The sequence below is a fragment of the Camelus dromedarius genome, chromosome 10 (genome assembly GCF_036321535.1).
Source record: "Camelus dromedarius isolate mCamDro1 chromosome 10, mCamDro1.pat, whole genome shotgun sequence".
In the NCBI taxonomy this organism is placed as follows: Eukaryota; Metazoa; Chordata; class Mammalia; order Artiodactyla; family Camelidae; genus Camelus; species Camelus dromedarius.
This window is the reverse complement of record NC_087445.1, coordinates 54,064,336-54,086,066: the sequence shown is the minus strand read 5'-3', so window position 1 is coordinate 54,086,066 and position 21,731 is coordinate 54,064,336. Positions and strand designations below refer to the sequence as shown.

At 44.6% G+C, this 21,731-nt stretch overlaps 1 protein-coding gene across 2 annotated transcripts in view; it reads left to right on the top strand.

The window, feature by feature from the left end:
- The window catches only part of ABCA1 (ATP binding cassette subfamily A member 1), a 126,746-nt gene that overhangs the window by 92,383 nt on the left and 12,632 nt on the right, over positions 1-21,731 (top strand). For both annotated transcript variants that reach the window (XM_031450123.2, XM_010978696.3), the window contains exons 25-40: positions 826-1,028; positions 2,110-2,158; positions 2,331-2,444; positions 3,494-3,642; positions 5,285-5,409; positions 6,689-6,787; positions 9,283-9,472; positions 10,387-10,481; positions 11,694-11,726; positions 12,901-13,006; positions 15,650-15,724; positions 16,228-16,397; positions 17,596-17,773; positions 19,751-19,866; positions 19,959-20,103; positions 21,463-21,586. In XM_031450123.2, the coding sequence (XP_031305983.1) occupies positions 826-1,028; positions 2,110-2,158; positions 2,331-2,444; positions 3,494-3,642; positions 5,285-5,409; positions 6,689-6,787; positions 9,283-9,472; positions 10,387-10,481; positions 11,694-11,726; positions 12,901-13,006; positions 15,650-15,724; positions 16,228-16,397; positions 17,596-17,773; positions 19,751-19,866; positions 19,959-20,103; positions 21,463-21,586 (1,971 nt within the window). The remainder of the gene's footprint in view (positions 1-825; positions 1,029-2,109; positions 2,159-2,330; positions 2,445-3,493; positions 3,643-5,284; positions 5,410-6,688; positions 6,788-9,282; positions 9,473-10,386; positions 10,482-11,693; positions 11,727-12,900; positions 13,007-15,649; positions 15,725-16,227; positions 16,398-17,595; positions 17,774-19,750; positions 19,867-19,958; positions 20,104-21,462; positions 21,587-21,731) is intronic.

The window sequence follows — 21,731 nt, the reverse complement described above, 5'->3', positions numbered from 1 at the left end:
TGGTGGCGCTGACTCAAGGTTTGCTGCTGGGCTGGGGCCGGGCGGCTGCGGGAGAGGGTGCAGCTTGGTGGTGGGTTGGCCTGACGCTTGCTGGGGAGCCTGGGGCTTGGTCTGCGAGCTGGCAGGGCCGTGTCCCAGAGAGCTGAGATGATTAGGGGCAGGGATCCCTTAGGGGTGTGGGTCTGACTGGAACCTGGAGACCAGGGATGAGGAGCTGAGGGCTAACCCGATGGGGGAGGGGTTAGGGTTCAGTCTCTAGGGAGGGTGAGAGCCCAGGAGAGGAACAGCCTGCTGGGTTTTCCTCAGGACATGTGTATGGGGGCCAGTGTCACCAGTAACACATGTGGAACAGAAGCCTTTACCCTGGCATGTCTGCCCAGTCCTGTCAACTGGGTCTTCCCGGGAAGACTTCTCCTTCCATAAACTGATTAACCCTCTACTGAGGTAAATAGAAGGAACCTCCTTTAAAAGGCTAGGGAAGGGTGAAGAAGCTTTTTAAGGTTCCACTGAAGAATCCTAGAGTTTAGGCAATAGACTCCAGGCTTTCAACCTCAAAGTCATCCAGCCAGCTAGCCACCCACCCACCCACCCCCCATGCACTGAGAACCTACCTGGTGCCTGGCTTTGGTGAGACAGAGGTGAGTAAGACTCAGTCGGGAGCTCCCAGGCTAGAGATGAGCACATGGAATGACTTAAGTATCTGAGACAGGTGTAGTGTACGACTGCGGGCTTCTGAGCAGTCAAAGGGAGAAAGTGGGGAGTGGCTGGCCCTTAACATGGGGCCTCTGAGCTGGCTGAACCATACTTGTGCCTTGGTCCCTCCAGATGTCTCTGCCATCTCCAACCTCATCAGGAAGCACGTGGCTGAGGCCCGGCTGGTAGAAGACATCGGGCACGAGCTGACCTACGTGCTGCCCTACGAAGCTGCCAAGGAGGGAGCTTTTGTGGAGCTCTTCCATGAGATTGATGACCGGCTCTCAGACCTGGGCATCTCCAGTTACGGCATCTCAGAGACGACCCTGGAAGAAGTACGTCCAGTGGCTGACTGTCAGAACACGGCAGGGCCAACAGTCCCAAGGCCACAGAGACAGCTTGCATATCCACTGGGAATAGGATTACATGGAACTGGGCACTGAGCCCTTGGGTTGTTGGCATCTGGGTAGTGTTGGTCCCAGTTAACCCTTTAAGGTTATAGTGGGAGATGGTAGGAAGGAACTGTGAGTATTGCTCCCTGGTGTGACTGTGTCAGGACCATGCATAGGAAGTGGCCAACATTTATGGGAAATCTACCTGTGCCATGTGCTAAGCTTGGTGTGTTTTTGTTTTTTTAATCATTGTAACTTCATTTAATCCTCATAACAAGGTAAGAAAGTAGACACTCAGGGATGCTGTGCTAGGATTCAGAATCGGGTTTTGGGCTTCAAAGCCCATTCTCTGTTACTGTGTAGCAATGCCTCTCTTTAGAGAGACCTCAAGGGCTGGAGGAGATATGAAAGTTGTCTGGCCCAGTAGTCCCCAAGTCTGTGCAACAGAACCATCTGAAGGCATTAGTGACAATAAAAATTCCAAGGCTCAGTTCCAGTGTGTTTGAAGTAGAATTCCTGGAGGTGAGGCCTTCATGTCTGTGCTTTTATTGCATGCTTCTTGTAGATCAGAGTTTGGAAATCGTTAGTCTAGTTCAGATTCTCTTCTGATGTTTGAATTCCTGCCATAACATTTCTGGTGATGGGGAACCCCTCCTCTCCAGATCATTCTTCCTTGCATAACTTATCACAGTGCTAGCCTCTTCAAAGATTTGGGGCCGTAGACTTGGAAGAAGCCAGTTGGCTTGTTCCCTGTAGGTTTGGAGCAGATTTCTCCTTCTGCAGTGTCCTAATGCCATAGCTTTAATTTGAAAATGATTGTCTGGATTGATAGCTCTCAGCACTGGGGGAATGTGCTCTGGTACAAGCGGCTTCTCTCCCAAGTGACTCTGACAAAGTGTTATTAATAAACGAGGCTTCAACTTTTTGTCCTGAGAGGCTAGAGTACCATTCAGTCATGTAAGAATCATGGCAGTTGCTTGCTCACAATGTGGTGCTTAACAATATTCTCACTCCTACTTTTCAGATATTTCTCAAGGTGGCTGAAGAGAGTGGGGTGGACACTGAGACCTCAGGTAACCCTCCCTGGTGGGCCGCTGTCTTAACTCCCAGGGCATGCCTTTCCCTTTGAGTTGTTTTATAGCATTCTTATTTTTGGTATATAGACTCATTACAGATGGGGAGGGGTAGGTTTTTTTCTTTTTAACAAATAAAATAAAACGTGGGATCCTTCCCTTTTGCCTTCAGATGGCACCTTACCAGCAAGACGAAACAGGAGGGTCTTTGGGGACAAGCAGAGCTGTCTTCGCCCGTTCACTGAAGACGATGCTGTTGATCCAAATGATTCCGACATAGACCCAGGTCTGTTTGGGCAAGATCTGCATTCCGTTGCTTGAAAGTGAATTTCTCTCATCCATTCTTCTCTGGTGTTAGCGTTTGATGCCCTTGAACCAGGATAGTAGATGCCCACGGGGTCCAAAGTGAAGAGAGAGAGAGAAAAGTCACTTTCCCATGTGTACGGCCAAACTTGAAAGAACCTACTCTCACTCTGTCCGCTGTGCTATGATCTGTCTGTCAAGATCCACATCAGAAGATGGCCCCTCAGTCCTCTGAATCCATTTATTATCTTCCCTGTACAGTTGCAGTTTTCTTGCATTCATTAGGTGTTTAATTGTTGAATAAATGTTCTTTGAATGGATGAATGATTTTGAAAGAGAGATGTGAATTTGCTTTTAGCTATTTTAGATGAGTGTGTCCCTCTGTGTGCGGGATGGAGAAGGAGAGGACAGAAAGCAAGCAAATGTTGGTAAGGCGTCAAGCCTGTGCAGTTACAAATCACTTGTTTAAGATGAGGATTTCTGGACAATTTTTAGGAACAGAAACCTTTCTGGCTTTCGCAGTTCCTGTGTGTGTGAGTGCGTGGCTCTTGTGTTCTCCCTGACTTTATACGTTGTCAGTACTTAGATCACAGGAACGTGTCCACCTTTTACCAAAAATGTAATAGATGGGAGACAGATTGTGTTCTCAAGTATGTCAGCCTACGTACATGGCCTGTTTCGTAGAATATTCTTTCATAGAATTATTAGAATACTCATAAGACATTGAGGATGACTTGATTCATCTGAATGGCTTGGTGTAACACCATGATGCGTGAACACATCTCTTCAGTTGTCTCAAGGCTCCTTCATTTTCTGCGTTCGTCAGATAAGAACCCAAAGGCAGAGACGGCTGCTTTTGTGCATTTGGAGTCAGCACTTTTCCTTAGATGTGGATTTATCACGAAGGCCCTTTACTCCTTTACTTATACCTTCAAAGTCTCTAAGGTGGTTGCTGACGATGCTGGAGGGAGGAGCATGGGACATCAGAAATGCCTGCTACAGTAGATGACCTTCATTGTTGGCTTTCTGCAGAATCCAGAGAAACAGACCTGCTCAGTGGGATGGATGGCAAAGGCTCCTACCAGGTGAAGGGCTGGAAACTCACACAGCAACAGTTTGTGGCCCTTTTGTGGAAAAGGTTGCTGATTGCCAGACGGAGTCGGAAGGGATTCTTTGCTCAGGTGAGAAGTGCTGTTCAGGCCAAGGACTCTGGCTTCCTTGGTGGGCTGCAGGCTCCTTGCCCAGGAAAGGTGGGATAGCATCGTGGTTATGAGATAGACACTGGAGCCAGAGTATCTGCATTTCAGTCCCAGTTCTTCTTGTTGTACTCGTAGATCTGTTGACAAATTACTTCTCTGTGCCCCAATCTCCTTATCTGTAAAATGGGGATAATAATAGTACCTATGGCAAAACTGTTACAAAGATTAAAATGAGTAAGTGGTTACAGTGGGTCCCCTATTAGCAATTACTGTGTTAGTTTTACCATAGAGCAGAGCAGAACAAGGGAAAGTTTTGGAAAACTCACTAGGCACATTAAACTTTCATAACTTCAGCGATGATATGCCCAGATGCACTCGACTTCTGAACTTAACAGAAACTTGATTTTTCTCCAAGTTGATGTTTAACTGCAAACTGATAGAAAGATAACCAGGGGTCAGAAAAAAAAAAAAGGTAACCAGAGAAAACTCATTACACTCTTGCCTGGCATGTCAGTGTTTGCATGCTAACTTGCTTAGGAGGGATGAAATTATCCCAGTCTATAAAATTGAGATGCATAAAGAAAGAAGTTACAGAGATTCTTCCCTGCAGACTGGATGGGTAATGCAAAGAATATGTGTTTGGAGCATACAGACTTAGATTTGAATTCTGGTTCTGCTACTTACTAGCTGTGTGACCTTGAGCAAATAACTTAGTCTCTCTGAGCCTCAGTTACCTAGTTTCTTAATTGGTGATAATGATACTACTCCTGAGGGTTGTAATAATCATTAACTGAGATAATGCTCATATAATATTTTCCCATGGAATTGATCACTCAGTAATTAATTTTCTGCACTGAAACTCGAGAACATTAGAACCAGAGGCATTATTTGAGTTAGTTCTTTAAGGGTGAATTTCTCAGGGATAAATGGAAGGAGCTCGGAGTTTACTTATAGTGTGTACAAGTCATTGTTTTCGGAGAAGGTACAAGAGTCAAGTTTAAGGTGGCTCAATAAGGTTTTAGATCATTATGCTTTGAAACCATCTGGAGGAGAAACAGGCTGCTGTTCCCATCCAGTGGCGAGAGTGCTAGAGAGTGGTTTTATCAGAGTATGGGATCTGAATGGGTCATCTAGTCTGTCTGCAGACTACAAATGACAAAACTGAGGCCGTGGATACAGTTGTGGTAGAGACAGAGCCGAGCGGCAGGCCTTCCGGCCTCTGGTCCTGGCTGGTGCTCCCAGCTCTCCTCTGAGCTGCCCTGCACTCATGGCCCAGTGTGGCCTTTCTCAGGTTTTCAGGGAGAAGAGGCACCCAGTGTTCTGAGGTACTCTGATGTGTGACCACTGTTTACTCTTTAAAGAGCTCAAGTTCTCAGCTTGCTGCCCCTGCCAGGTGGCCACAGCCTCTGGCCTTTTGTTGCGAGCTTCCAGAAATGCCCTGGAGGGAAGAGGTTGAGATTTCAGTCTCCATTGCTTCCCAGCCTGCCAAGAATGCCTTCGTGGAGCTGGGCCCTGTAGGCATCCGAGTGCTGGCTGGTCTGGGAGGCTGGCATGGCCCACGGCCTTCCTTCTGACCCTTGCCCTTCTCCTGCGATTTCTCTCTCCCCTTACCTCCTGGTAATAGATTGTCCTGCCAGCTGTGTTTGTCTGCATTGCCCTGGTGTTCAGCTTGATTGTGCCGCCCTTTGGCAAGTACCCCAGCCTGGAACTTCAGCCCTGGATGTACAACGAACAGTACACATTTGTCAGGTATGTGTTTGCCTTTCACGCCCAAGGAGAGAGAAGAGCTCAGGCAGATCCGGTGTTGACTGTGCTGAGGGCCAGGCGGAGGGAGACTCAAGAATTACATAGGGGCATGAATTTTATCAGCTGTGGCTAAAGCCCTCACATAAACTCATATTAGACGCAGGAATCGCAGGGAACCAAACCTAAAATAATAGGCCAGTCCTCTTCTGCATTTGAACTCCTTTCCTCTTTATAGGCTGTTGTCAGGAACAGCCAGTCATACGTGCTTCATGTAAATAATCTCCCCTTGCAAAAAAGTCTCTGATCAAGCTGTAATGTATTTGGATTTTCATAGCTGTGTTTTTATTTGCTAGTTGAACACAGGGATTCCATACACTGTCAGAGCATTGCACCTCCAGGTTCTTGTTTTCTGCATGGTGCAGTTTGCATGTTCATTATTTACTTTTTAAGTTGTAGAACTGTTTGTTCTCTAGACAAAAATACCAGCTACTCTATAACAATCCAGCACTTCAAACAAAGGACAAAGAAATTACTCCACCTTGCTATGCTGGAATTTTCTTCAGTCCTGTAGTATTTGCAGACCGTTTGATGGGGGAAGTGTGCCAGTGATGTCAAAGGGGAGCTCTAATAAAAAAAAAAAAGAGGAAGAAAGAAAAGCAATATAAACATGTGAATCAGTCTTCTTCTCTAACCCCACATTTCCTTCCTATTTAGTGCAGGTTTCCTTTCTTCTTTCCTTTCTCAGCTGCTGACCTTCTGTTGTCCGGGGCTGTGGAACATGGTCTTGTTTTGTGTTTGTAACCTGAGCCCATCATGGTTTGTGTTTTCCAGTTGTCCGTGTAAACATTCAGCCAATAAAATCTGTGTGTCCTTTCCTAGAAAATCCTGGTTGTCTATGCTTGATGGATAATTGTGAAAGTACTTTTGAAATAACCAATCTTAAATGAACTCATGTACTTCACATTAAAACATATACGTAGATGTGTATAGGTATGTGGGTGTGTGTGTACATCTGTGCACACACACACATGCACCCACACCTCCATACGTGTAACTTACTTACACAAGCTCCTCTTTGAAGTGCTGTCTGTTACCTTGATGCCAAATCGACGGCCAGAGGCTGAGTTCCTTGTGGTTGGGTTCTGGATTTTATTCATTTCTGTTCTAAGAGCTTGGCACACAGGAAGCACTTAATATTAAGTGACTAATTAAAAAATAAAAACACTTTTCCTCCTTCTGATTCGTGGAATCGCTGAGCTGGCTGCCTCTCATGTTCCCACAGTAATGATGCACCTGAGGATGTGAACACCCAGGAACTCTTGAACGCTCTCACCAGAAAGCCTGGCTTCGGGACCCGATGTATGGAAGGAAACCCTATCCCGTGAGTGCCACTGAGCTGGGAGCCCCTCCGCAGCTGGCTTCTCGTGCTTGTCCCCTGGTTCAATGTCTGCCCTGTGTTTGTCAGCTGTATGCCACGTTGTGGCTGCCATCATGGGCCCTTTGAATCACTTTTTATTTAAAAAAAAGCAACAATGATCTAATCAGACCACCTAGGCACAGACGTAACAGATGAGGAGAGTCTTCTAATGTCCTGAGAGGCAAATCACTGTAGTTGTTTGTTTGCTGCTTCAGAAATTAATATTTAATTTAAGGAGCACTTTATACTGATCCTTTCCCCCAACTCCTGTACCCACGTGTGGAGACAGGCCCCCATTATGTGTAATTTGCAGTCTTACTTGCCAGCTGTTTCACTCTAACAATCTGAGAAGATGACATTGTTTTTATAAAAAGGGATATTTTCTTCTTTTAGAGTTACATAATTTTTATCTATCACATTCTCCTTCACAATCCTTTTTAAAATAGTAAGCAATGTCTACATAAATTTAGCAAAACAGCCATATGCCTCTAAGTGTGTGTGGCGGGGAGCTATGTCCGAAGATCTCTGTGAGTGAGGACAGCGGGAGGAGGTGAGGAGCTTCTGAGAGAGCCCAGCTGCGGTGGAGGGGGTTCAAGTCTCCAGGCTCAGGTAGAATTTGCACTTGAGGTTGTTAACCGCAGACTGAGTGTGGGAAGGTGTAGGAAAGACTGGAGAAGGCCTGACTGGAATCCCAGGTTTGAAAGGGAAGACAGTGCAGATGACAGACCAGTGAGCGTGATACTGAGTGTGCAAGGTTTTAGAGCAGATTTCTAAACAGACAGCTATTATGTGCTTGCTAGCTCTTCTTGCCTGGATACTTACTGAACCTTCATGAGAACTTAATATTTAGTAAGTAGTAAATCCTGGCAGTCAATATCAGTTCCTAAAGAGCAAGATGACCCATGTGGAGAAGGACAGAGATGTCACAAGACTTTTGATGAGGTGCTGCTTGAAAGTTTTGTAGGCGAGATAGAAGAATGAGAGGAGATGGTACAGAGGTGGGTGGATTCATCACCTGCCTGCGGAACAGCACGGACTCTAGATGGATGCCAGTCTAGCAAGGAGCTGGAGGGGCCGGGTCTGCAGTGAGGGCCAGCCTACAGAGACAGAAGAGGTGAGGCCTTGGCATCTGAGGCTCCCAGCCTGGAGGCAGAGCGCCCCTGAAGGGTTCCAGGGGCCGTCTGATGCAAGGGCCCCACTCTGGAGACTTGTAGGTTTTTCAGAAAGTAGTGGAACTAAGGGAAGTTCGGGAATTTAACCTGGTCTTAGCCAGTCACCTTGTGAAGGTTTTAGAGTGTGAGCTTCAGGACAGCACCATCATAGTGGGACTTTTCATTTAGTCCGCAAGCTTACAGAGACAGCTAGAGAGCAAGCCATGAAACTGTCCGTTTGATACAAGAATAATGTAAGGACCGTGGCTCTGCTTTACACTGTAGGATTGTGAAACTGCGAGGGATGCTAGAAATGCCTTGTTGAAATATGACTTCTTGAAACAAGTCTTTTTATCCTTTTGTTTTGCTAGTGGAGAAAATAGACCCTGAGAAGGCAGGTGACTTATCAATGGGCTCAAGTAACCCAGAGCCCACGTTGGACATGGGGCCTTGCCTTTAGTTACTGGGTATGCTGCAGGCAGCCTGGCTCTTACGTACTGACAGTTCTCACCCCCAGCCACCCCCTAATTCTCTCTTTGTTTTAAAACATAAGGGGAGTCCTGCCGTTCTCTACCAGTTTTCGGCACATTGAGGATAAAATGCAGACTCCTTGTCAAGCCTATGGCATCTGTCTGGCTCCCGCCTCCACCTCCTCCTTGTCTCCCATCCCCCTTCCTTGTAACCACCCTGCCTCCCCAGCCACACTGCCCTCCTGCTGCCCCTTGGACATAGACCATATGGGACCTTGTCACCTGTGCTCTGTTGCTTCTGCTTGTAAAGTTCTTCCCCCTGTCCCTGCCTGGCTTGCTCTCTTTCATCGTTAGGTTTTGGTGAAAGTACATGACCTCTTCCAGTGGTCCTTTCTCACCAGTCACTCTCCCTTTATTTTGCTTCACTTGTGGCCATCTAAGATGATATTATTTGATTGCTTGTCATCTCACTCTTTCATGGGAACATGAACTCTGTGAAGGCAGAGGCTTTGTCTCTCCACCCCAGGCTCTCACACATGCAGGACAGTTTGGCATATTGTAGATGCCTGATGAGTGTTCACTGAGTGAACACAGGGGCAAGCGAGTGAAGGCTGGGGAGTGGATGGACTTGAGTTCCGAATACGAGCATTTAGGTCCCCTTTGTGTTCCATCGTCCTTAACTGTGAAATGAGTTCGCAGCTTATAAGACTACGGTGTGTGTTGAGGGGGTGGAGGTGGAATCAGATAACCAAATGTGTTGATCCGTCCTGTGCTCTGAGGCCTCAGGAGAGGCCAGCCCCTCCTGGATGATCCTACCCTCCATGTCCTCCCTCTGCAGAGACATGCCCTGCTTGGTGGGGGAGGAGGAGTGGAACACCGCCCCAGTTCCCCAGACCATCACAGACCTCTTCCAAAACGGGAACTGGACCATGGAGAACCCCTCACCTGCCTGCCAGTGTAGCAGCGACAAAATCAAGAAGATGTTGCCCGTGTGTCCCCTGGGGGCCGGGGGGCTGCCTCCTCCACAGGTGAGTCACTCTCAGGGTGTGACTGAGCAGCTGGGGGTGCAAGGTGAGCTGGGGAGCTTCTGCTTGGGAAGAGGAGTGGATGATATATTTTGAAGTCAGCCTAGGCTCCTTACTTGTCCAAGATACAAGCAGAACACAACACTGTGGATCAGTGGGCTGTGGAAGACATGCTGTGGCCTCTCCCACAGTGGTGGTATCCCAGGACAGACTGTCACAGGCCCAGCGTCATCCCTGGCTCTGCCACAGATGAGCTGGTGCCCTTGGACAGGTCACTCTGAGTTCCTGGGCCTGTTTCCTCACCTCTGAGTTGGGGAGGCTGGCCCGTAAAATTTCTGTGAGTCTGATAGCTCTGACGTCCTCTGGGATGCTGAATGAAGTAAACAATTCTGAGCCAGTTTTTTTCTGAGCAGAATTTCAGGAAGAGGCTTGCTTGTAATGTTTCTCTGCTGCCTTCTCAGCATCTAGGTTGTAGGATAAGGGCCAGCAATTTTAAATGGTGTTGAAAACTTGAAAGAAGTCCTGGTTACCTTCCCTGAAAATATCAGCTTATCTCTTCATCAGTGTATTTCATTGTTCATCTCATGAACAAAAGAATTCATGAGGCATAGTCAATGATGCTGTTCCCTAAAAACCTTTTGTGACCATAAAGAATCATCCTTTGCAGTCTGTGGTTAATCATTCAGAATAATTTCCTGGAATTCACCTTGGCTTGGCATAAGTGAATGGCCAATACTGCAGACAGAGGGGACCATGCCTTGGTGGCTGGCTGATGGCAGTGTCTGGGCCCTGTGGGCGGGGTCTGGTCACATGGTGGTGCATGTTGGAGGGACATGTGTCATTGTTGTCCTTGACTTGGTTTCTGTCCCATTTCTGGTCCATAAAGACACATGTGCTTGGTTTTTCTGTGATAACAGAGAAAACAGAACACTGCGGACACCCTTCAGAACCTGACAGGAAGAAACATTTCGGATTATCTGGTGAAGACGTATGTGCAGATCATAGCCAAAAGGTCATTATTTACTAAACTTGGCCCTTGCTCTGTCGTTACTGATCAGAGGAATTAAAGGTCTAAACAAAGAGATTGAATAGTGGGGTGGGGGACATCACATTTTAGCCTGATACTGTCTTTTGGAAGCCGTAGGTTGTATAAAATGATAACAGTGTTGCTCTTATTAGTTTGTTGTGAGGATTAAATGAAACATTATGTGTAAAGTACCCCTCATGGATGGAATGAATGATAACGTGTGGCAGACAGAGAGAGCCCTGGGCTGACTCAGTAGCCTTCCGTGGCTGTGGAGCCATGGAGGAGCCACATAGCTTCCTAGGGCATCATCACATGGTGTTGAGTACCTTAGTGCCCCCTTACCTACGATTTAGCTTTCTGCATTTTCAGGTACCCAGAGCCAACCATGGTCCAAAAAACACTAAATGGAAAATTCTAGAAACAGACAATTCCTAGGTTTTCAACTGCATGTTGTTCTGAGCAGGGTGATGAAATCTCTCACCATCCCACCAAGGATGGGGATCGTCCCTTTGTCCAGTGTATCCAGGCCATAAATGCCACCAGCCCTAGCCGTCTCAGTTATCAGATCAGCTGTTGCAGTGTTCCAATACTTGTGTTCAAATAACCCTTATTTTGCATAATAACAGCCCTACTGACCTTCAAAGAAGTTGATGAGATATAGGAAAAAATACTGTATGTAGGGTCTTGGAATGCATCCCCCACGATTAAGGGGGAACTGCTATACTTAGCTGGTGCTCAGGAAAATATTTGTCCTGGTCTCCTTCCTATCAGCTTGGTTAGTTGATCCCCTAAGTTAAGAGTTCTCAGTGACTTTTAATAATAAAGGTATGCTTGAATGACAGTTACTGTGAGTTTCTAAGAAAGAGGCAGAACCTCTCCATATGTCATCTGTAATTGAACTATTACTTTCAATTATAAAGTTTCTAGTTTTGGTCACATGTTTGTTGGTTTTTGAATTGTTTTTAATACAAAACATGATTCTCATATAAATAAGGTTTTAAGATGGGGAGAAGAAAAGACATGCCCATTAGGGCTTCTTTCCATTGGCAAAACCCTACAACGCCAGCCGGATCGTAGAGTTACTTCTGTCCCTTGGTTGTCTCCTCAAGTAGATATCTACTCCTTTTGTATTGTCAGGAATAGGACCATTGTTTCTTTGGACTGATCTCTGGTTTCTTTGTCTTTGGCCTTCTGCAGCTTAAAGAACAAGATCTGGGTGAATGAGTTTAGGTAAGTTGACCTCTCTGCATTCTTTTAGTCTTCCCTGACTTCTGAAGTTCAGGAGGATGATTTTGATACAGGTTTCCTAGATCCTGAGAAGTTGTTGGTTTAGGGCTTGTTTTGCCCTTAGCATATCTGCTCAGTGCCCAGCTGATAATTCAGTCCTTTGAAATATTTGGCATAGTGATCTCCTGGAGGAGGTTCAGAAGTTCCTTGCAGGTCTCTAGGGATTTAACAGGAAACACAGTGTTCTGAGGGGAGTACCTATGCTAGCTAAACTTAGTCAGTCAGATTCCTAAGAGGTCCTAGGGACTCGAGGACTGTTTTTCAGGCTTTTGGAATAACCAAGAAGGTCTTGAATGAAATAAGAGGCATCAAAACCTTCTGTTTTCACTGTATTTCAACTCATTTATTCATCTTAGTTTTTTTTTTTTTTTAACAGTATTTCTATTAGAAAATAAAAGTAGAATTCCATCAGGATAGCAGGAATTATTCTCTCCTCTCCTGCAGTCAGGCTCTCTCCTCCCCCATGCCCACCCCTGCCCATATCTGAGTTTTGAAGGAACAGATGGAACCGGGGAAGAAAAGAAGGAGGAGGAAGGATCTTTGAGGCCAGTCATTTCTCATAAGAAATGAGATACCTCACGTGGCTGCCTCAAAACCTGGCTCTGGCACTGCCCCCCACCTTTCTTCTTTACCTGTTCCCCAGGAGCCAGGACCTATTAAGGAACTCAGAGCAGAGCAGATGCAGGACCCTATCATGGTCCCCTGCTAAGAAAGAGCCACAGCCTATCTGTAGCCTGCCCTGGCCTCTCTGGTCAGTGTCCCTCACTGCTTATCCTGACTCTCCATCTGCTTGCCTCGAGACCCAAGTTCAAGGCCCGAGACACCAGGGTGGGAGTCGCATCTGAGAGATGAAGCAGCATTCTTTTCTCAATATGTCAGATGGCTCGCTCTGTATATAATCAGACCCAGGCCTCTCCCATTTGGGCAGGAGCCATAAGAGTTAAGAGATCACCAGAATCCATTAGAGGAGGCCAAGGTGAAACTCAGAGTCTAACTTTGGTCCTGCTTTAAGTAGATAGTGCGTCTAAATGAAGCATTACATACTTACGTGGTGTCTGCGGCTGAGTGATGTTGTGCCCCACACTGTCTGTGTTTTAATGTCAGCCTGTTCTTTTAGGTACGGTGGGTTCTCCCTAGGTGCCAGCAATTCTCAGCCACTTCCTCCAAGTCAAGAAGTTAATGATGCCATCAAGCAAATGAAGAAACACTTGCAGGTGGCCAAGGTATAGTATCCATCCCAAAACGTGTCCGAAATGAGTTGCTAGTACATAAGAGTAGTTGGCAGGTAACTCTGATCACCTGGCAGCTTATTGTTGAAGACTTCTGAATACAAAACTATCACTGGCATTTAGCTCAGCCAAGACTGAGCTACTCAGTGTGTATTTAATATTGGAAAGTGCAGATCAAAACCAAATTGAAGATTTATATGTGGAGAAATACAAAACACTGACTAAGGAAATTAGAGATAACTTAAAGAAATGGAAAGATATGCCATGTTCTTGGATTGGAAGAATTAATATTGTTAAAATGGCCATACTAGCCAAAGCAATCTACAGATTTATTGTGATCCCTGTCAAATTACCCAGGTCATTTTTCACAGAACTAGACCAAATAATCCTAAAATTTATATGGAATCACAAAAGACCCAGAATTGCCAAAGCAAAACTGCAGAAAAAGAATGAAGCTGGAGGAATAACCCTCCCAGACTTCAGACAATACTACAGAGCTACAGTAATTAAAACAGCATGGTATTGGTACAAAAACAGACATATGGGTCAATGGAACAGAATAGAGAGCCCAGAAATAAACCCACAAACTTTTGGTCAATTAATCTTTGACAATGGAGGCAAGAACATACAATGGAGTAATGACAGTCTCTTCAGAAAATGGTGTTGGGAAAACTGGATAGCTGCATGTAAATCAGTGAAGTTAGAACACTCCCTCACACCAGACACAAAAAGACTTAAACATAAGACAAGGCACTATAAACCTCTTAGAAGAAAACATAGGCAAAACATTATCTGACATAAATCTCAACAATGTTCTCCTAGAGCAGTCTACCCAGGCAATAGAAATAAAAGCAAAAATAAACAAATGGGACCAAATTACTCTTAAAAGCTTTTGCACAGCAAAGGAAACCATAAGCAAAACAAAAAGACAACCTACGGAATGGGAGAAAATATTTACAAACGATGAGACTGTCAAGGGCTTTAATTTCCAGAATATATAAACAGCTCATACAACTTAATAAGACAAAAACAAACAACCCAATCCAAAAATGGGCAGAAGACCTAAACAAGCAGTTCTCCAAAGGAGACATACAAATGGCCAGTAGGCACATCAGTATCACTAATTATCAGAGAAATGCAAATAAAAACTGCAATGAGATATCACCTCACATCAGTCAGAATGGCCATCATTCAAAAATCCTCAGATGATAAATGCTGGAGAGGGTGTGGAGAAAAGGGAACCGTCTTACATTGTTGGTGAGAGTGTAGTTTGGTGCAGCCATTACAGAAAACGGTATGGAGATTCCTCAAAAGACTGCAAATAGACTTACCATATGATCCAGCAATCCCACTCCTGGGCATATATCCAGAGGGAACCTTAATTCAAAAAGATACATGTACCCCAGTGTTCAGAGCAGCACTATTTACAATAGCCAAGACATGGAAACAACCTAAATGTCCACCGACAGATGGCTGGATAAAGAAGTTGTGTTATATTTATACAATGAAATACTACTCAGCCATAAAAAATAATAAAATAATGCCATCTGCAGCAACATGGGTGGACCTGGAGATTGTCATTCTAAGTGAAGTAAGCCAGAAAGAGAAAGAAAAATACCATAGATATCACTCATATGTGGAATCTTAAAAAAAAAAAAAAGACTAACTTATTTACAAAACAGAAACAGATGTAGAAAACAAACTTACGGTTATCAGTGGGGGATGGGTGTGGGAAGGGATAAATTGAAAGTTCGAGATTTGCAGATAGTAACTAATGTATATAAAATAGATGAACAAGTTCATACTGTATAGCATGAGGAACTATATTCAATATCTTGTAGTAACTTATAGTGAAAAAGAATATGAAAGCGAATATATGTATGTTCATGTATGACTGAAACATTATGCTATACACCAGAAATTGACACAACATTGTAAACTGACTATACTTCAATAAAAAAATGTAGAGAGAAGAAAAATTCAATAGAGAAAAAAACCGAAATTTAAACATGTAACATCTCTCAGAATAAACTGAGTTTATAAGTGTAGCCAGTGGGCAAATAAACTGGACATGAAACCTACTTTTCTAAAACAATCATTGGTTAAACAGGAAGTGAATAATTTTCTTAAGCTGGTAGTTAATAAGCACTCACTTCATTTATCTGTATCCCAAAGTTCCCATTTCTAAGTCTGAATTGAGGGAGTCAGATGATACGGATTCCAGGGTCACAGACAGCAGTGATCGTCCTAGAGCCTCTGTCTCTGCCCTTGAGTCTCAGACCCCATGAGTTTGACACCTCTGCCCATTGAGTGTAGTTTTGGGCCTTAGGATTAAGTCAGGGGAACACAGTGAAGAATCCTCACTTCCAGTAATAGACACCTGCATCCTAGGACTTTGAGTTACAGGATTAACCCTTGTTCCTTTAAGACTTGTGGCTCGTGGCAGCATCAGTGCTTCAGATGTCTGGTCACTCGTTTCCTAGGAGCCATTTATTCAGTGGCTCCCAGTGTCATTTCAGTGAAGGAGGCAGTGGTGGTGTTGCCCTTCACAAGGCTGTCCTGTGGTCCAGACTGCAGACTTCCTGTTGCCCTCCCCTTGTGATCCATCTGACTGAAGCAGGTTTCTTTTGTTCACAGGACAGTTCTGCAGATCGATTCCTCAGCAGCTTGGGAAGGTTCATGACAGGACTGGACACGAAAAATAACGTCAAGGTAAAGCCCTTTGTTCCAATATCTTCTTGGTGCACCATCATCCTGATGTTCCCCGGAATACTTCCAGCTCATGAGAAGGTTGATTCATGACAGAAAAGACAAGTCTGGTAATTTTACTGGGGAGGCTGCACGGTATAATGATGAAGAGAATTTGCTTTGCTGCCAGTCACACCAGGTGAACCATTATGAACCTGAACAAGTTACTTAAGCTTTCTAAGCCTCGGTTTCCTAATCTATCAACTAGAGACAGTAAGCATGGTCACCTCAAAACTGTGGTGAGGCTTAAGTGGGTTAAAGATGGTCAGCATGGTGCCTGGCCACATGGTCAGTGCCAGGCACACCCCGGCTGCTGTCCGCTGTGCTCTCTTGCCATGTTCTCTGACGTGCTTTGTCGTGGGGTGTGACTGGGATTTCTGTAGTTGACGTGCATGTTGTGTGTGTGCACCTCTCTCTGGGAGCAGGGTTTGGGAATAGTACCATGTACCGGGTATGTCTTATTTCAGGTGTGGTTCAATAACAAGGGCTGGCACGCCATCAGCTCGTTCCTGAATGTCATCAACAACGCCATTCTCCGGGCGAACCTGCAGAAGGGAGAGAATCCCAGCCAGTACGGGATCACGGCTTTTAATCACCCCCTGAATCTCACAAAGCAGCAGCTCTCGGAAGTGGCTCTGTAAGTGTGGCTGTGTCTGAGCAGATGTGGTGGGGAGAGGAGGGTATTTGGAGGGCCCTGGAGCAGAGGAAGGAAGGATGAAGCTGACTGTAGAGTAACAGCTGGGGACACAGTTTCATCATGGTGTGTCTGGGGTGGTCCAAGCTCTGGACAGGGATTGATCATTTTATGAATTGGCTGGGCAGGGATTAAACTGCAGAAGATAAATGACACATACATAAAAGTCATTATTTAGTGAATTCATATGAAGTTACATTGTTAATAAAATCCTAAAATATTTTAACTCCCCCTTAACACAGTGTTGAATAAAAAATCAATTGCATTTGTTTTAAAACCACTGTTTTTAAACTAGGTGAAACACATTTATATCAGCTTGTGTGTTTAATTTCTGCAGATGGAGAGAGTTAAAGCCAGAATGATCTAGTTTAGAGGGTATAGTCTTTGAATCATAGAGGATCTGGGTTTGAATCTGGTTTCCAAACTTTCTAGATGTGTGATGTTAAATGAGGCAATTCATGTAAATTGCCAAGTCTGACACGTAGTTGATATTCAACACGTTAGGTTCTTTCTTGTCTGTGGAGTGTGGCACCGTTATTATTTCTGCTTCACTTGTATAGAATATCAATATTTGTCACTAGGATCTTTAAACCAAGCCTACATAAAATTTATATATACATAAAATTTATATAAAATAGTTTATATTATACCGCATTTAATGGGCTCATAAGACTATTCTCATATAAGAACCTGATAGAATTTTTGTATGTGTTAGATTGATGTACCACATGCTTTTGTTGTGAAACTTGTTTATGGCCAGAAATTTGTGCCTGAACAGTTTCACACTAATATTTCTCCTTAATTTTGTTTTCAAGCTACGCTAGTCCTTTATGTGTGAAAATTTACAACTTGCTGCTCATAGAAGGTCAAGAATGGTAGAACAAAGTAAATGCCATTGGGCTGCTCTTTGATGTCCTTTAATGGTTCCATTATGGCCATGGACTCTTTTTGACCTCAGTGGAGTCAGTTTTGCATTTGAATTATTAGGGGTTTTTTTTCTTTACTTAAAAAATAATCATCTTTAACCCTGAATAAAATATACGTGGTGAAAAGATTTTTCCCTTGGGCTGTGCTTCAGATATCTGTGTGTGTGTATCCCCTCCTGACTGAGTCCTCAGCTGCACCATCTGTCTTTTCTCAGGATGACCACATCAGTGGATGTCCTCGTGTCCATCTGTGTCATCTTCGCGATGTCCTTCGTCCCAGCCAGCTTTGTCGTGTTCCTGATTCAGGAGCGAGTCAGCAAAGCGAAGCACCTGCAGTTCATCAGTGGAGTGAAGCCCGTCATCTACTGGCTCTCCAATTTTGTCTGGGACATGGTAAGAACTCCAGTCTGCTTCTGCTTTATAAATCTCCATCAGGGCTCTGGATGGGGTGGAGGAGAGAGCCCCTGGGCATCCCCAGGAAATGTTCTAGCTGGTCTAAAGATGAGCAAAAGAGGAAAAGGCAGAGGCCATTGTACAATGTCATGTCACCAAACATGGCATTAAGCACAGATCTCATCTCAAACCAGAGAAAGTCTGTCCACACTGACTTCAGTTAATACCCACGACCACCACCACCTTCTTCCCTAAGAGACAACTTTTCAAAGAAACAGAGGTGGAAGACTCTTTATCAAAACTCGGAGCCAATGCCTCTAACATGTCTGATAGATTTTAACCTCCAGAGTCAGGGTGTTCTTTGCCTTCCTAGGAACTCAGTCTGTCATTTGAAAACTTTATCCATTTTACCAGAAGCGTATCCATCCGTTGCAAACAGGTTTTCCTGCCACCTTATAGTGAGTATATTGCTTCTGTTTAGATCCATATGGAGGACTTCAAAGAATTCTAAAGTTTTAATTTTTGTAAAATGGAGTTGAAATGTATCTCCCTTTAATTGTAGGCCAACAACGAAAATTTACTTCTCTCCTTGTACAGTCCCTCAGAGGGTTTTTTTTTTTTTTTTTTGAAGACAACTTTCATGTAACTGAAGTCTTCCCCAGATAAGATGATATGAGAGCACACTTTGCAGTCCCTAAAGCACTACACAGATGTGAATGATGGTGATGGTGATGGCTGTGTGGATGACAGCAAGCCTCTCAGACTTGTCACTGTCCCATCTGATTGCCTCTCTGACGGCCGTGCTCTGTATTGTTAATGTCCCTTCGGAAAAACAAAGCCTAGAATTAACCTTGTGTTCAGGCTGTGGTCTGAGTGGTTACAAGTCTAGAGGGAGTTGATCTTTATCCCATACTTCTATTACTCAGCCTCAAGGGTAATGCATTTTCGAAGTAACACTGTCTTAGCAAACTCAACCTCTATTTCACAGGAATGGATAAATGGGGTCTCTTTCACTCTACACTAATGCAATTGACTTTTTTGAACCCACACTTTCTGTTTACCCCTGTTAAACTGAATTTTATATCATGTCCACTTGTTTTTTTCTTGACCCAGTAATTGCTTTATTGAGTAAACTCATACATACTGAGTGCTCACTGAGTGTGAATTTCTGACTCTGCCAGTCGTCAGAAATTCAGGGATGAAGGATCGAATCCCTAACTCAGGAACATCACTTACCTTCCTGTGTATTATCTACCCCTCCCCACTTTAGGGCCTCTGAAGTTCGCTGTAAGTGTGTCTTCATCTAAGTTGTTGAAAAACACAATTAGGTAGGATGGGACTGAGCTGCAGAATCCTGCGGTCTGAAGCTGCAAATTCTCCTAACAGCTGACAAGCCCACTCCCATCTCCCTGCCTGTGCTTTCTTCCGCCAGCTGTGAATTCTTGTAATTGTCCTGCGGTCAAGTATTTATTTCTGCATTTTAATGCTTGAGACACTGTCAGGACAGACTTTAAAATTAGTCTCAGTGTGATGAAACAGTTCTGACATTCGTGTTCTAAATGCTTACCTCATAAACAGATTACTAGTGAGATTGATCTTGGGCAGACTCTAATATAGCATTAATGATGAAGCAGACGCAATCATCTTGGGGAAGAGTAATGGCAGCTTACTTGCTGCCTATGAAATTGAAATCACTCTGACCAGGAATCCATCCTTCAGTAAGTTTACTGAGTGTGACACCTTGGCTTCTCTGCTGGAAAGACAGAAAGGACATGCAGTTTATAAAATCATTGGAGGGTAAAATCCTTGTCAAAATGCATTGTCCGGTATTTTGATGAATAGTTTCTGTGGCTTCATTAGTTCAAAGTTATTCTTCAATATGTTTATCTGCTGCTTCTTGTCCAATGATGCTGAGGATTTGAGATGTGTTGTGTCTTTGACTTAGGGGTAAACTTGATTTCCTTGTTTCACTTTTAGTGCAACTATGTTGTCCCTGCCACGCTGGTCATTATCATCTTCATCTGCTTCCAGCAGAAGTCCTACGTGTCCTCCACCAACCTGCCTGTGCTCGCTCTCCTACTTTTGCTGTATGGGTAAGGCACCTCTGCGTGGGGCACATGGTGTATCTGGTGTCAGAGGGAAGGCAGGGGACACCCAGTGGACATTTGTCTTTGTGCCCCACCAGGTGGTCCATCACACCTCTCATGTACCCAGCCTCCTTTGTGTTCAAGATCCCTAGCACCGCCTACGTGGTCCTCACCAGCGTGAACCTCTTCATCGGCATCAATGGCAGTGTGGCCACTTTTGTGCTGGAGCTCTTCACCAACAACGTGAGTTCTGCGGAAACAGTGCCTCCTGCTGGGATGGGCATCTCTGGGAGCCAGAGGACAGTGTTCAGTCATGATCTTATTTCTCCCTGCCTGTGGTGTTGATGCCACGGACCACTCTGTCCTTTTGCAGAGTCTGGGTTTGCATAGCACCTCTCACTCCTCCTCTTCCTGACGTGTCTCTGATCAAGCCTTTCAGTTTCCTTTGACAAGTTCTGTATTTCTTTCTGTTTAAGCATTGCTTTTTCCCAGCTTTCTGTCCTCTGCCATCTTGTTTTCCACTTTAGATACTGTCTCTGGGTGATGCCATTCGTTCTGCGAGCTTTTACCCCCACCTCTGTCAGTGTCTTACATTGTTCTCTCTCAGCTCTGTGCCTCAAGCCCCGACTGTTCCCCTGAATTCTAGTCTCACGTTCTCACTTGCCTAGTGGGTGGCTCCGTTTAGATAACTGAAAGATGCCCCAGACTGGCCATGTCCCAGTCATCTTCCCCTCAGAACCCAGTATTTCTCTTGCCATTCCTGTCACACTGGATGGCATGACTGTCCACACAGTCACTTGGCTGGCAATATTAGAGTCATTTTAAATGTTTTACTTTTGCTAGTTTCTCATTCAGTTGGTTACTTTGCCAGTTCCCCCAATCACAGATCTCTTTAACAGGGTTCCCTGTCCATTCCTGTTGTCATTGCCTTTGTCCAGACACCTTAACTGAGCACAGGAGGCCTTTCAGAGAGGTGTACACCCTTCCTGGGCAGTTCCACCACACCCTTACCCCAGGCACTTCAGCTGAGTTGTCTGTTAATCTCTCTGTACTCCTGGAGGCCTGGCTTAAAATGCCCTTCCTCTGTCATGGAGTCTGGTAGTATTGCCCTTCAGGATTGAGCTGGGATGGAAAGCTTTCCTTACCTGCCTTGTGGGAGATGTTCCCTAAGCACGTAGCGGCTTACTCAGTTGTTGGGTATTTGGCCATTGCTGGATTGATGTATTGAAGAAGAATTTTCAAAAGTCCAACAAAATCCTAAAACTGAAATATTGACCCAGACAGGAGCAATTTGCTTTATAAAATGCTAAGCAAATATCTTATGATGGATTTGCTTCTGATTAAATATGATCATGTATTTCTAAACTTTGCTCATATTTCTCCAAACTCATAGCATTAGTCCACATTTTCTAAAGAGCGGAACCTTATTACGTTATATATCGTCAGCTATGACTACTGCTATTTATTGGTATCTGAATGCAAAGATTCAGTTGGACCTCAGGGAATCAGATTTTTTTTCTTCATTCCCATATTTTAGACTTTGGTAAATTTCTAGCCTGAATCATGAAAGACCTACAGTCTCTCTCTGTCTTATTTTTTCAGAAGCTGAATAACATCAATGATATCCTGAAGTCTGTGTTCTTGATCTTCCCACATTTTTGCCTGGGACGGGGGCTCATTGACATGGTGAAAAACCAGGCAATGGCTGATGCCTTGGAAAGGTTTGGTGAGTGACAGCAGTGGCTGGAGGATGTTTTAATGGAGATGGCAGCTTGCATGGGCCTTGGCACTTTGGGTGGCTGGGCACAGGACTTCCCTCCACTGCTAGGGCTCATGACAACATAGCTGGTTGTGGCACGACCACAACCAAA